General features: G+C 40.4%; 1 protein-coding gene across 3 annotated transcripts; it reads left to right on the plus strand.

The window, feature by feature from the left end:
* On the plus strand, positions 1 to 14,035 carry MSMO1 (methylsterol monooxygenase 1). 3 transcript variants are annotated; one of them, XM_008058299.1, is made up of 6 exons: positions 1 to 67; positions 3,363 to 3,645; positions 7,107 to 7,255; positions 8,889 to 9,015; positions 10,805 to 10,959; positions 13,048 to 14,035. In XM_008058299.1, the coding sequence occupies exons 2-6, from the start codon at positions 3,391 to 3,393 to the stop codon at positions 13,241 to 13,243; spliced, it is 882 nt and encodes a 293-aa protein (XP_008056490.1). In that variant the 5' UTR covers positions 1 to 67; positions 3,363 to 3,390; the 3' UTR covers positions 13,244 to 14,035. The 3 variants fall into 3 exon arrangements, with proteins under 3 accessions (XP_008056490.1, XP_008056491.1, XP_021568131.1); XM_008058300.2 differs by lacking the exon at positions 1 to 67 and adding an exon at positions 385 to 435; XM_021712456.1 differs by lacking the exon at positions 1 to 67 and having other exon boundaries at positions 3,368 to 3,645; positions 7,107 to 7,259.
* The last annotated feature ends 1,263 nt before the right edge of the window (positions 14,036 to 15,298 follow it).

Here is a 15,298-nt window from a genome sequence, read left to right on the forward strand (position 1 = left end):
AGAAGCACCGCCAGGGAGACGGGACAAATGTGTGCGTTGGGAGCAGTGGAAGGGCGTCTGGGAAGAGGTACTGAAGGATGAGTACTAGTTGGCTGGGGGGACGTCGCCGGCGAGGGACGGCGTTTCCGTGGGCAGAGAGGAATGGAGAGGAGGGACTGAGAACCAGCCAATATTGCAGGACCGTGAAGTGTGGGATGGCGAGCGAGACGAAGAGGGTCCGGGAGGGCCTCCGTGCATCGCGCCGGGGCTGGGTCTGCGTCCCTGGGCGGGGCGGGGCGGGGCGGGCCCTCCCTTGAGCGTCATTTTAAGAAGGCGCTCAGCCCTGGTGGTGAGCTGGATCCTGGCACCGGCTCTTCGATGGCGCTAAGAAGGGCCAGCTTGGAGCAGGACAGCTCCAGAGGAGCCGGGAGCTGGTGAGACCTGGGCTTGCCCAAGGTACGGTGCCGAGGGCGGACGGAGAACTGTATTTCTTCTTTCTCAGCGTCTCGTCAGCCTCCTCCAGCAGGCTTCCAGGTTGTCCAAAGATGACACCTGGCCTTCAGGACCTGATCAGTCTTGCACCCCTCATACAACTAGGCCAGCTCTGAGCTGTTCCCTCCCTGTGGGGAAGTAGCAGCTGGGGCAGGGTTGCGGGGAGAGTCCCTGGGCTTTGGGGCCTGTTGAATTTGCTGTGCCTCTGACTGTTGTGGTTGGATGTCACCAGTAGACTTTTGGATTATGGATCCTGGAGTTTAGGGCAGAGGGTTAGGGATAGAGAAGGTGGATGCCAGTATGTTTTTAAACAGAAAGTAGTTAAGTTCCCCCAGTGCACCTGGAATAACTAGAAGGCATCACAGGGAAACTTTCCAGGCTCAGTTCTGGAGTCTTCCTTTCTCAGAAGCCCTGCCACAGACATACTGCATCAGATGCGCTGTGTCCTTCCTCTTGGCCTGTTGAGTCTTTGGAGCTGCTGTTCCCTGCACTCAAAATTTCTTAGTCGTCCATCCGTTGCCCCCCCCCCAATCTTAATCTTGTCGCCTCCCCGTCGTGGTCCAGGTCTTAGTTTAGAGAGCTCTTTCTCAGGAAGCTTGAAGCACTCAGTATCGCACCTTTTTTCTGATCACATAAACTGACGCTGGTTTGGGTTCTTGTTGGTACTCCTCACTTATATCTGAAGATGGGGTGAGCCAGCAGTTAGCACAGTGTGACTGCACGTAGTAAGCACATAGTGTGACTACTTGGCAGCCAAGGAGGGAGGTGTTCCAGTCTGGTCAAGTGAAGTCAACTCCAGACACGTCTGATGGGACTGGCAGCTGGAGACCCTTGGCGATTGTAACAAGCTAGCTCAGTGCAGTGGCGAGACTAGACAGCAGATTGTTGCTGCTGCTGGAGAGTCATTGGGGAGTGAGAACTTGCTGACAGCAATGGCAGGATACCCTTCAGCTCGGGTAAACTGCAGAATTGTCTTCTGTGTCATATTGATTGTTTTGTGACGACAGTATAGTATGATGAGCACATGCATTGTCTCCTGGCCTCACTGGAGAGCTGGCATTACTATTTATTTTTGCAGGTGATAAAATTACTTCACAGAAAAGTTGCATCATTGCTCCAGGTCATGGTGGTGTTGCTTCAGCACTGTCAAGTTTGGTGACTCCCTCAAGAAAACAGGATTGGCATAGTTGTCTGATTTGGGTGTGCTGGGAGCTGCTGCAGGTCATCAGCCATCACTTAGGTGAGATGAGCAGTGTGTGTGGAGGGCTCCTTTAGAGGCTTGTGAGAGGTGGTGGTGGTCAGGAAGATGTGTCTCAGGACCGGACGACTGGAGTGCACGGTTAGATTTGAGGGGTCAGACGTGACAGTTCTGGAGTGAGCCAAGCTCACAGGAAGACGAATCAGCCCTAGAGGCAGGAATGAAAGATCAGAGGGCAGTGTTGGCGCAGACTGGGGCACTCCCTCGCTGTGGCGAAGTTACTGAGGAAGAGCAGGATAGAGCGAGAGGGCTGGAAGTTCAGGGTGTTGAAGGAGGAGCTCAGTAAGCACTGGTAAGACTACAAAGGCTTTAAAACACTCACTTTGGAGTGGGCCATCATGATTGCTAAATTAGAGACAGCAGTGAACACATTTAGGAAAGTGACATTCTTTATGGTTTCTCTATTTCTGATTAGCGGCATATTACTAAGCGTATTTGTTGTATAAGTAGAATGTGCTCTCTTTAAGCATTTCAGTTGCACAGAAGGGTGCAGTGGAAAGTAGGAGTCCTCCTCTCAACACGCACCCTCCTCCACGCCTCTTCCGAGCGGTCCCTGCGCTAAATTGTGCATGTTTTCTGTTGGGTTGTGTCTCTGTGTACCTACGCTTAAAAGTGCATAGATAAAACTCAGATCCTCTTCACATAATGTTAGTGCACTCTGGCTGTACATATTATTCCGGGCTTGTTATGGTGATTAACACTGTCTCAGACATCTGTCTTTGTAGAATATGTGGAGGTTTCTCATTCTTTTAAATGGCTGTGTAATTGTGGAAGGACTTGACAGAACTTATCTAACTCATCCTTGTTGATAGACTTATTTGTGTTTTTCTTTTCTTTTTTCTTTCTTTTTTTTTTGCTGGGTTGAGTAAAGGATGTATTCATTTGAATTATGATAGATGTTGCTAATTTTCCCTTAAAAGACAATTAATTTAACACCCACCAATGGTGTATGGTGATGCCTGTGTCCTCACACCCTTACCAGCACTGGACACTATTACACTTTTAAAGATTTGCTACCCAGGCCAAAAGTATGTGTTTCAGGGTACATTTCCCCACTTGAATGAAGTTGAGATCCTTACTTGTATAGTGACTGTTTGCCTTTATTTTTCCGTATACTGCTTGTGAATGACCTTTCCATAAAAACCTACTGGGTTTTTTCAGTCTACTCTGTATAGCATATTCTGTACAACATATTCTGTAGCCCTTTGTCATACAGTGTTGGACATAATTTTGCTAGTTTGTTGTTTAGCTCTGACTTTGTTTATGACTCTTTTTATTCCCCAAAGTATTTGATTTTTGTGTCATCATATTTGGCAGGATTTTTCCTTAGAGATTTTTTGGCTCTGAGTGATACATTTAAATTAGAAGTTTTTCCATGAGGACCACACCAAAAAACTCTTTCAAGGTAGCTTGGCATGTATTTTTCACTGTTCTTTTAGGTGCTGCTCTTGAAAATAAAATGTGGTTTTTAAATGGCAGTTGTGATAATATTCAGTAGATTTTTAAAAAATCATGTAGAACCTGAAGTGCTGGTATTCCTTTAGAAATTATCACTTTACAAAAGATCAGAAGATACATTTTTAGAGCTGTTGTTTTGGCGGCTCACCGTTCAGCTCATGTGTTTGTTTTACAGAATCGAGGCTCCTGCCAACACTGGCAAGATGGCAGCCAACGAGAGTGTTGACATCTTCAGCTCTGCATCCTTGGCTGTGGAGTATGTGGACTCGCTGTTACCTGCCAATCCTCTGCAGGAACCGTTTAAGAATGCTTGGAACTATATGCTGAATAATTACACAAAGTTCCAGATTGCGACGTGGGGCTCCCTCATCGTTCACGAAGCCCTGTATTTCCTGTTCGCTTTACCTGGATTTTTATTTCAATTTATACCTTACATGAAGAAGTATAAAATTCAGAAGGTGAGTATGAGGGACTGGAAATTTGCTTCATTGCACTAAATGTCTCTTGAGAGCTTTCTATGTACATGACAAGGTGAATTCTACTAATATGTAGGCCGTGAGTTCAACACTGTTTCCAGGGAGTATCTGGAGTCTTGTTAGAGAGACAGATGGCCTATCAGCAGTTGGTAAACCCAGGATAGTTTCTAAGACTTACTGTTTACTTTGCTACAAGTTGTGTCAGACTAAAACCTCAGACCACACAGTGTCAATATTGAGAGTGCTCATCTGTGGAAAGCCACCACTTAGTACCATTGGCCCTCTGTACCTGTGGATCACGCTGACCAACCACAGATTGAAGATATTCAGAAAAAATTTGCATCTGTACTGAACTTGTACAAACTTTTTTCTTGTCATATTCCCAAAAGAATATGGTATAGCAACTATCTTCATAGCATGCATGTTATATTTTATATATAATATATATCTCTATATTATATAATATGTAATATATTATATATTATATATCTAGAGCTGACTTGAAGTATAGGGAGGGTATGCAGTGTTCCCATGCAGATACTGCACCATGCTGTATCAGGGAATTGAACATCCTCAGATTTTGGTGTCTGCAACAGTCCTGGAGCCAGTCCCCCCATGGCTTCTGAAGGATTACTGCACACGTCAGGCAGGTAGTCAGTGTGCACCTCCCTCCTGTCAATCTGTAAACGCATAGCCTCTCCCAGTGAGCCTCACTTGAAGCAAGTTTTGACATTAATCCTCTGGGAATGATGCAGGGATCAGGTGGCTGTGGACTCCAGGCCAAAAGAGGAAGGGGAGGGAATAAAAAGGGATATGACCCTTTTTGTTAGTATCCTGTTACCCTCGGTTAAGGTTGCACAAGTTCCAAAGTATTTTTCATAAAAGTCTCTCCTTTGGAAGGCAAAATTTGGTATAGATGTCTAAGTTCTGATGCGTCTTTGGGGTGATTCTGGCTGTCGTGTGTCTCCCATTGATTTATTTATGGGACTGATTCCTTGCATGGCTGGTCTTCTTCACTGCCCTCTGCAGCTGACTCATGCGTCAGAGGCCACCTTTCTAGAGAGAGAGCTTTTTCGATCAAGAATATATGAACAGCTTTAAAATACAATGTGGCAAAAGAAAAAAGAAAAGGACCCGCAGTAATCTAGTTATCCATAAACAGACTGAGAAGCTGGGGAGTATGAGAATCTATACTTAGCATGTTTTCCCTTGAAGCCCATGCTTTGGGTTTTTTTGATACAAAATGAATGAAGATGTCAAATCAGTGCAAGTTTCACAATTTAAAAGATGAAAAGAAACCATAAAAACAATACAAGTTAATTATAGGTTCATGCATCTTGAAGGCAGAAACCCTCATGAACACTGAGAATATCAGTTGCTATGTACTTAGGAATTCTAAGAGAAAACAGCTGAGAAGTATATTTAACATGTACAATACATTTTTTATTTTAAAAATTACAACGACAACAAAAATGCCTCCTGGTGATGTAGTGATGGAGACATCTGCTCTCAAGCAGAATCAGTGACTTGATAGTTACAGCACGTGCTTGCCAGGTGGGAGAGTTTTATAGCAACGAAGAAGGAAAGTAGACTTTGTGGGATCTATTTCTTTCAAAAAACCCTACATTTGAATAGCTCTTCAAAAATTTTTCCTTAAAGATATATGTGTTAGAAACATTATTTCTGAAGTCTATGGCCATGTTCTATGGTATTCCTTCTGCAGTTCTACAGAGCGAAGTGAAATATGGTAACATTTGATATTGTACTTGGCATAAATTGCTTGACTGTCTTTTTAGCTAACTTAAGTACATTCTAAACAGTAAAGCAAATGATTTTATTAGTTATTGTTCATTAAACTTGGTATTTTCTGTAGCTATGTGGATGTCAGATTCTAACCAGGAAGTTAAAATCTTTTGAACAGTTTCCATGGGAAACAGTGTCATTGTCAACCCAAGCCTAAATAAATAAATAAATCTTCTATTTATTTAGTCCCTAGTCACAGGCTGGAGGTTTGGAGGACTGGGGTTAGACCATATAGAGCAGAAATACGAGACAGTTGGCCATAGCTTTGCTAAGCCATGGTCTGAGGAGCCACGGTCACCATGTTTTTTAGCCTCTGCTCCCTCCACTACCTTGAGGAGGTAAATCTCCTCTCTCTCTTTCTCTCTCTCTCTCTCTCTCTCTCTCTCTCTCTCTCTCTCTCTCTCTCATTTACTCTTTTTTAAAAATCCCAAACAAAGTTTATTAGAGACAGAAGAGAAAAAGAAAGCTTCATGGCAGAAAGACCTGCCATGGGCAAGTTTTTCAAAGAAAATCTGCCTCTAGTTTACTTCTTAAATAAACGGTATTTTCCAATCTAAAAAAAAAAAAGAAATACAAGACAGTTGCAAATTATTTTGTCAAGTGCTCTCATTCCATTGTTAAGAAGAGGAATTGTGAGTGTCACAGAGCTAGTTGATGGATCAGCGGCAGCCTTGGTGTTAGAGCATGGGTTTTGGGGTCAGTTCTCAGGTCAGTGATTTCCCCCCTTTGGTCAGGAAGATAAGTCTTTTGTCGAATGATTTCAAGAACAGGACTGGATCTAGAGACCTAGATTTTAGTTAGCCCAAGTTCCTCATATGACTGCCTCTGTGATCCTGGGCAGGGTGGCTGCCCTCAGCACATTTCTTCTCTGAAGCTTCTGGTAAAAGTGAATGATCTGTGGTGGCAAAGACTGGAGAGTTAGTCTGTAGTGTTTCTTTAGTTTGTTTGAGATTAAGACTGGATATGTCTGAATGATTGCTTTACCTATGTATGGTAGTGGTAGTTAAGAAACAAAAAACTGAATACCACATGTTCTCACTCATAAGTGGGCACTAAATATTGGGCACACATGGGCACAAAGATGGGAACAGCAGATATGGTCACTGCTGAAGGAGGAGGGCTAAAGGATACAAGACCACTTGTTGGGTACCATATTTGTTGTGGGTAGGGGAGTGGTCTCGGCAGAAGCCCAAACCTCACCTTCACACAGTGTGTCTGTGCAACAGATCCTCACATGTACCCCATGATTCTAAAATTTAAAAATAAAATGTGCCCCATGATTCTAAAATTTAAAAATAAAGTAGTCTTGGAAGGCTGAGGTGGAAGGATCGCCGGACCCCAGCAGGTGAGGCTGCGGTGGCTGGGAGCGGCCACTGCACTCCAGTCTGGGTGACCGAGTGAGACTCCAACTCAAAAAATAAAATAAAATAAAATAAAAATAAAGTAGTGATAGTAATTGTCAAGAAGTTAGAAGGCCAGGATTCCTGACTCTTATTTACTCATAACGTGAAATTGCATAACTGATATAGAATTGTGGTCCAATATAAACACTGGAGAAAAAAGCAGAAATTCACTTTTGGTTGTCAAGTTAAACTACTACAGCAGTGGCTAATGTTAAATATTGTGATTTTCCTCCACAGGATAAAACAGAAACACTGGAAAACCAGTGGAAATGTTTTAAAGTACTTCTCTTTAATCACTTCTGTATCCAGCTGCCTTTGATTTGTGGAACCTATTATTTTACAGAGTATTTCAATATTCCTTATGATTGGGAAAGAATGCCAAGATGGTATGTAGACAAATACTTGATTTTTAGACTCAGTTGTGGTTTATCATTCAATTAAATTATACTTAATGTATATCTTTTTTCCTCGTTTTGGTTAATGTTTGTTCTAAACTTTGGAAGTAAATAAATAGTAGAAAAACAAACCATAATAGACATTTAAAATGTTACCATTTTTATGTCTTTCTATATTTTGGTGTAATGTTTTATTGGAAGGTGTGTTTCTAGTATCAGAAGTTTCCATAACATACTTTATGTGATTATATACAGATATATGTGCTTAAGAAAAAAATGTGTTGCATTTTAAGTCTAAAATGAATGAAAGTGAGACTCATCTGTGAGGTTTTTAAAAATTGTGTCCATATAAACAAAAACATATATATTTGTATGTGCATATGTATCATTTCACAGGGATGCCTTTTGAGAAATGGGTCATTAGGCAAGTTAGGCAAACGCTGCAGAATGCACTTACCCAATCGCAGATGTTGTAGCCTACTACATTCCGTATGTGATGGGTATTATGTGGAATGGGCTATGTGGTATGGCCTGTTGTTCCCGGTCTACATATTTGTACAGCATGCTACTGTCTTGAGTACTAAATAGTACTAAGTATTTATATATCTAAACATAGAAAAGAGACAGTAAAAATATGGTATTAAAGTCTTAGGAGACCACTGTTGTATTGGCAGCCCATCCTTGACTTAAGCATCTGTATGTGATGCATGATTGTGTGTGTGTGTGTGTGTGTGTGTGTGTGTGTGTGTGTGTGTGTGTGTGGGCACAATTTTTTATTTTATTGTATAATCTGACTACAAGTAATTATGTTCAAATAATATTTGATTTCACCTGTCTGACATACTTGAATACAAATATAGCAGTATATAGATACAGTCAGCCTTTTGCATCAACCAACTGTGGGTAGAAAATATTCAAGGAAAAAAACTGCATCTGTACTGAACAGCTACAGTATGGTATAACAACTATTTACATAACATTTCTGTTGTTTTGGGTATTATAAGTAACCTAGGGATGATTTAAAGTATATGGGAGGATGTGTGTAGGTTATGGACAAATACTGCACCATTATATACTGAGGATTTGAGCATCCTTGGACTTTGGTATCCAAGGGAGTTCCTGGAACCTACTCCCCCACAGATGCCAAGGGATGTATTTTGTGCTTTTTTCTATGTTATATATATTCAACATATAAAAGGGTTTCTGTGTTTGTGTGTATTTGTATAGAAATTGTTTTTGCCCATTGCATCTAAATTATGTCTTCTGGTAGAAAAAAATGATTATTTTACTATTACTATAACTAATTTAGTTCAAGTCCTTCATCAATATTATTATTTTTCTGGGGCTTTGGATTTTGTTTCTTAACTTTGACTTTGTACCTGTGGGTTTTTGTCAGAATGAAATGGAATTGATACAGCAGTCAATCTCTTGAACCTTATTTCATGTTATATTATGTAACTGTACATAGCAGTTTTGAGAATTTGTTAATCATGTATCCAGTTAGGTTAGATTGGTAAGTGGGTATTTGGTTTTATGTAATATCTCAAGCAGTAGTCCCAAGTAAAAGACTAGGTTGTTCAAGTAAAAATTATGTCCTACACATGATAGCGTTTTTATCTTAAAGGTGTATGCTCTTGGCAAGGTGCTTTGGCTGTGCAGTCATTGAGGATACCTGGCACTATTTTCTGCATAGACTTTTACACCACAAAAGAATATATAAATATATTCACAAAGTGCATCATGAGTTTCAGGTATGTTAGAATTATATTTAATACTTTCTGTTATAGGCAAAATGTCTTTTTTTAATTGCCTGAGCATTTTTCTTTTTTTACATTTAATTTTTTTTTCTTCTAAAACTGATGTTTGCGTTTTCTTTTTCTTTGGCATCATCATCAAAAAACAACACATATAACACACACAAACCAGTTCTACAAATTTTCAGCAGCATTTTAATTTCATGGTAAATTGAAACCCAAAAGAAAACTATTACATGAAATAGATGAGACTCTCATCCTTATGGCCAGAGAGCTAGATACCTGTAGCATGATAGTGGCTGCCATAATCGTAACTGCCCGAAGATAGTCAACCTATGATACTTCTAAAACAATTACTGACTTAGGTTGTTTTTTTTTTTTACTTAGTTTTAGCCCATTTTTATCCCATTGTTAACGTTCACAAAAAGAGTGGTTTTTATCGGAACTGCTTTGATGTAGCTTTGTCAAACTAGCTACCTCAGAATGTTCTGCCTTGATCGTGATGATATGGCGTGCTAAATCAAGCATTCCTTTCTTGGGAAAGCAGATATAAATACATAAATCAAATTCAGAGTTCAAGTCAGTTATTTAATGCCTTTATCTTAAACTATCAAAGACAGTTAAGATTTTTGTTCTCCTGAACCTTTTTGTTTGGTAGAAACAAAAGCACTTTTATTGAGAATTGCTACTATTATATATATTATGTGTGGCTAGATATATTATCATGACATATAGAAACAATATAATTTTGTAAAACTATGTGTATAAGTAGATTATATATATAAAATTTTGTAAAACTATATGTAGAATATATATAAAATTTTGTAAAACTGTATAAGTAGAATATGTATATAGGCATTGATGAAAGCACTTATAAGACACAAGTACTGCTTGTAATATGTACGTAATTCTTTTTTTTTTTTTGAGTTGGAGTCTCGCTCTGTCGCCCAGACTGGAGTGCAGTGGCCGCTCCCGGCCACCGCAGCCTTGACCTGCTGTGCTCCGGCAATCCTTCTGCCTCAGCCTTCCAAGTAGCCGGAATTACAGGCATGCGCTACCATGCCCGGCTGATTTTTTGATTTATTGTAGAGATGAGGTCTCACTGCCCAGGCGGGTCTCGAACCCGCGGGCTCAGGCAATCCACTCACCTCAGCCTCCCAAAGGTGCGGGATTACAGGCTGAGCCACCGAGCCCGGCTATACATAGTTATGCTGCCTTTATGTTGATTGAATGACATTTTGTGATAAATTATATTAAATGACTTCTTAAATTTTTATCTTAAATTTCCACTATTTAAAAATTGTATATATATATGTATTTTAAAATATGTATATTACTCAAATTCTCTAGAGAAGCAGAATAAATAGGGTACATATATTCCTTGAGAGGGAGCTTTGTTTTAAGAAGTTGCCTCATGCTGTTGTTGTGGGTCTGTGGTCTGTAGGATAGGCTGCAGGTTGGGCATGCAGGTAGGACTGTTGCAGTCTTGGGTCGGATTGCACAGAGCAGAAGCCAGAAGCTTAAGCAGGTTTCTCTGTTGCAGTCTTGAGAGTTCTCCTTCAGGACCCTAGTCTTGCCCTTGAGGCCTTTAAACTGTTTGGAGCCCATCCTCTTTACAATGGGTGGTCTCCTTAAAGTTCACTGATTTAAATGTTAACCACATCTAAAAATACCTTCACAGCAACATCTAGACATGTCTTACCAGAAATTGGGCATTATAGCCTAGCCAATGACAGTACATATGACCATCACAATATGCTGAGGAATTCTTACCTGCTTGTTTTAGGCTCCCTTCGGAATGGAAGCTGAGTATGCACATCCTTTGGAAACTTTAATTCTTGGAACTGGATTTTTCATTGGAATCCTACTTCTGTGCGATCATATGATTCTTCTTTGGGCATGGGTGGCTGTTCGTTTGATAGAAACTATTGATGTCCATAGGTGAGTGATAGTTTCTGTCCAAGTATCATAAAGTATCTTTATGTATGTGATCATAAGATTATCTGTGTTTCTTTCTCTTTTTTTTGAGTTGGAGTCTCACTCTGTCATCCAGGCTGAAGTGCAGTGGCACACTCACGGCCACCTCAGCGTCTACCTGCTGGGCTCTGGTGATCCTTCCACTTCAGCCTTCCAAGTAGTTGGAACTACAGGCGCGTGCTACCGCGCCTGGTTAATTATTTTATTTATTGTGCAGATGAAGTCTCGCCAAGTTGCCTGGGCCGGTCGCCTTGGCCTCTCAAAGTGCTAGGATTGCAGGCTGAGCCACTGAGCCTGGCCTAGCTGTATTTCTAAGTAGATTGATAGGAGAAATTAGTCTTTTTCATGTTTGTTTTTTGAATTGAGGTCTCACTCTGTTGCTCAGACTGGAGTGCAGTGGCATGGTCGTCACACCTCACCGCAATCTTGACCTCCTGGGCTCAGGCGATCCTTCCTTCGCAGTCTCCTAAGGAGCTGAAACTACAGGCATGCGCCACCACACCTGGCTAATTTTTTTATCTATGTAGAGACGAGGTATTGCTATGTTGCCCAGGTAGGGCTCAAGTAGTTCTTCTGCCTCAGCCTCCCAAAGTGCTGGAATTTTAGGCATGAGCCACCATAGGCCAGTCTGTTATTATTTTTAAGAAAACAGGAGAATACTGTAAATGGATACTAATATAATAATGTAATGTAATTGGTTCAGATAATATAGAGTAACTCATTTTTTAAAATATTGAAACATCAGCCCTCACTGAATAAGACTATTTCTAGTCCCTATTGACTGGCATTGATGAAAGCACTTATAAGACACAAGTACTGCTTGTAATATGTACATAGTTCCAGCACTTCCTTTATGTTGATTGGATGACATTTCATGGTAAATTATATTAAATGCCTTCTTAAATCCTTATCCTAAATTTCCACTATTTAAAAATTTTATGTTCATTGCATTTTGACTTGGGACTTATCACTGTACCCATGAATACAGAATGTCTAATTCTAAGAATCATTTTTAAACTACCAAAATAACAAACTTAATGCTTCTAGTCCTAAGCAGATAATATTCTTCTGTAGAAAAAGTGTAAGTGACATCCCTTTCATTCTTTTCTATTGTTTCTTTCTCCCTTCCTCCAAGCCCTTTGAATACCAGTGTAGCTGCGGGTATCTGTTTTTATAGATATGTATTGAGAAATAAAGGAGGACACTTTATTTATTTTTTTATTTTTTGAGTTGGAGTCTCACTCTGTCGCCCACCGCAGCCTTGACCTGCTAGGCTCCAGTGATCCTTCCGCCTCAGCCTTCCGGTAGCCGGAATTACAGGCATGCGCTACCATGCCTGGCTGATTTTTTGATTTATTGTAGAGATGAGGTCTCGCTGCCCAGGCGGGTCTCTAACCTGCGGGCTCAGGCAATGCACTCACCTCAGCCTCACAAAGGCACGGGATTATAGGCTGAGCCACCGAGCCCGGCTAGGAGGACACTTTAAATGGGACTCTTCTTTGATATCACTCATGCTCTCCCAACTTTAGAAAAGCACACTGGTACTTCGAATAATTGTGGTATTTCTATTTCCAACTTGTCACTGCTTAAAAAAGTGAAAGTTGCCCAACAGGGCTTTTTGGGCTCAACCTCTTAATGTTTGCTTCTAACTTTATGTGACTTTTCCTAAAATACATTTTTAGTATTATGGGTGTTATTTACAAATGTTACTGACTTAGATGAAAAGGCTCTAAAACACAAGAGAAAATTAAGAAACACAAGAGAAAATTAATTCTTGAAAAATCTGTCTAAAGATTCATTGCTATAACCTTTCTCTTGCATTCCCTGATACATAATTTTCATAGCTCTTTTAAGGTTTTTTTTTTTCTTAGTGTGGTTTCTAGAATATGCACCCTTTTCTTTTTTTGCCTTTTGTACACATCTTGGAAATGAAGTGTTTTAGGCAGTCTGGAATGTTATTTGATTTGGTTAAGGAGCACATGACTATTAATAAAATGCCGGTAATTTGAGAAGCATCTATTTCCTTACTAATCTCCGTCATTTTTCTTTCAGTGGGTACGATATTCCTCTCAACCCCTTAAACCTTATCCCTTTCTACGCGGGCTCTCGGCATCATGATTTCCACCATATGAACTTCATAGGGAACTACGCATCGACATTCACGTGGTGGGACAGAATCTTCGGAACAGACTCTCAGTTTCATGCCTATAATGAAAGGATGAAGAAGTCAGAGAAAAAGACTGAATAAATATCTGATGTCAACCTTCCTGAACTAGTAGCTAACATTGCTTCTGGGGAGCAGAATAAGCAGGTCTATTGGCTACTAAGTGATACAAAGAACATTAACAGTTTCTAATTACCTTCCTAGTGGGAACTTTCTCTACTCTGCATACAAGTTCTGTATATGTAGAGATAAATCAGTGTATATTTAAGTGCAGTTTTCATGAGGAAGTTTTAAAGGCCATGTTGCTAAGCTTAAAGAAAGGTTTTGAATAATGGAAGAAGTATTAATCGGCGTCGTTTGCCTCAGTAATACCATAGGCCTGAAGTTGGCATTGGCCTTTAAACATTTTGGGTATATACTGGTCATTTCAGAAAAGTCTTAAGAGTGGTGTTACACTGATATGTAACTTTAAACACTTTTTAGAATTTGCCTAAAAATCAAAATGTTGTGGTTAGCTGATGCAGCGAGTGACCGAAGCCAAGTCGGACAGCCACCGCAAGGACTGCCACTCTTGTCTGGAGCTGGACAGTGTGAGGTGATTCTTTCTTTGAAGAATCCTTTTTGATTGTAATGAACTACTGGCATCTAGGATTAAAGCATTTCTGAATTGATGTGAGTGGAATATTTTAGCATCAAGGTTTCTCAAGGTACTTGAAATATTTTTAAAAATTGAGGAGCTTTATTTCAGCTGTTTACCCTTTCCTTATGTGTATCAAGATTTCCTTGTACTTCAAACTGTATCTTGGAACTTTGTGAACTCACTTGCTGTATTTGCACTTTCAGCTATTGAAATAAATGTGATTTTTTTGGTCTGATTGTCTGGTTTTCAGTTTTGAACATTAATTGTTATCCATTCTTAAAAGGAAAAGTACAGAGATTATTAAATTATTAAGTTTTATAATAAAAGGATTTTTTTCTTTTTTTTCTTTTTTTTTCCAGTTGGAGTCTCACTCTGTCACCCAGACTGGAGTGTAGTGGCACACTTCCGGCCACTGCAGTCTCGACCTGCTGGGCTCCGGTGATCCTCCTCAGCCTTCCAAGTAGCTGGAATTATAGGCACGCACTACCACACCCAGCTAATTTTTGATTTATTTTAGAGAGAAGGTCTCGCCAAGTTGCCCAGGCGGGTCTCGAACCCGCAGGCTCAGGCAATCCACTCACCTCAGCCTCCCAAAGCACGAGATTACAGCCTGAGCCACTGGGCCCTGATGGTTTTCTTTTACGTGCTTTATTTGCTAAACTGTTTCCCAGCAGCACCAGCATAGGCCCGGCTTATCTGTTGTGGGATCTCGCTGACCTTGTGAAGTGGTGAATGTAGAAGCCGCTTTTGGTTATACTTCGAAATGTATGTTTTCAAAGAACAGAGCTACATGTAGGACTGATAGAATCCCAAGTGCCTAGATTCTAACACAAATCAAGAGTTGGTAATTCTTAGTATATGGTGGTAATTTATTTGTAACTGTGGAGTCATTTTTTGGTAACTTACTTTCTTTTTTTGGAAACGTATACAGTAAGGTCCAAATAAGGGATTTAAACGTTACAGCTGAGAATACTTTGTAGACTATATTTTATAACTTATATGTGGTTCATATGCCTATTCCTCCCCACCCTCCCACCCCCCAACCTTGCCCTGGGGTATGTGTCTGTGAGAAAACTTTTTAGCTTTTAATTCTGAAACAGCTGCAGTTAGCACTGTGCTGGTTACTATGAATAGTGTTACCCTATGACCAGTCATCCCACCACTGGGCATTAGCCATGAAAATGAAGTCAGTATGTTGAAGAGATAGCAGCAACCCCCACTCCACTCCCGTGTTTATTGCAGCATTTTTCACTATAGCTAAGATAACCTAAGTGTCCACTCATGAGCAGGAAAAGAAAATGTGGTATATATGCACAACGGAATACTATTTAGTCATTAAAAAATCCTGTCTCTTGCAGCAACACGGATGGAACTGAAGGACATTATGTTGAGTTTAGTAAACTAAGAATAGAACGTTAAATGCCAGTGGGGCTTGGTGGCTCAGCCTGTAATCCTGCACCTTGGGAGGCTGAGGCAAGTGGATTGCCTGAGCCCATGGG

This window comes from Carlito syrichta, unplaced genomic scaffold (assembly GCF_000164805.1).
Source record: "Carlito syrichta isolate Samal-C Ts95f unplaced genomic scaffold, Tarsius_syrichta-2.0.1 Scaffold303285, whole genome shotgun sequence".
Lineage (NCBI taxonomy): Eukaryota > Metazoa > Chordata > Mammalia > Primates > Tarsiidae > Carlito > Carlito syrichta.

Bases quoted from the DNA above. Each gene is read 5' to 3' on its own strand.
- MSMO1 (XM_008058299.1), top strand. From the start codon at position 3,391: ATGGCAGCCAACGAGAGTGTTGACATCTTCAGCTCTGCATCCTTGGCT. The intron at 7,256-8,888 runs GTATGTAGACAA...TTTATCTTAAAG, and splicing joins TGGGAAAGAATGCCAAGATG to GTGTATGCTCTTGGCAAGGT. The intron at 10,960-13,047 runs GTGAGTGATAGT...TTTTTCTTTCAG, and splicing joins GAAACTATTGATGTCCATAG to TGGGTACGATATTCCTCTCA.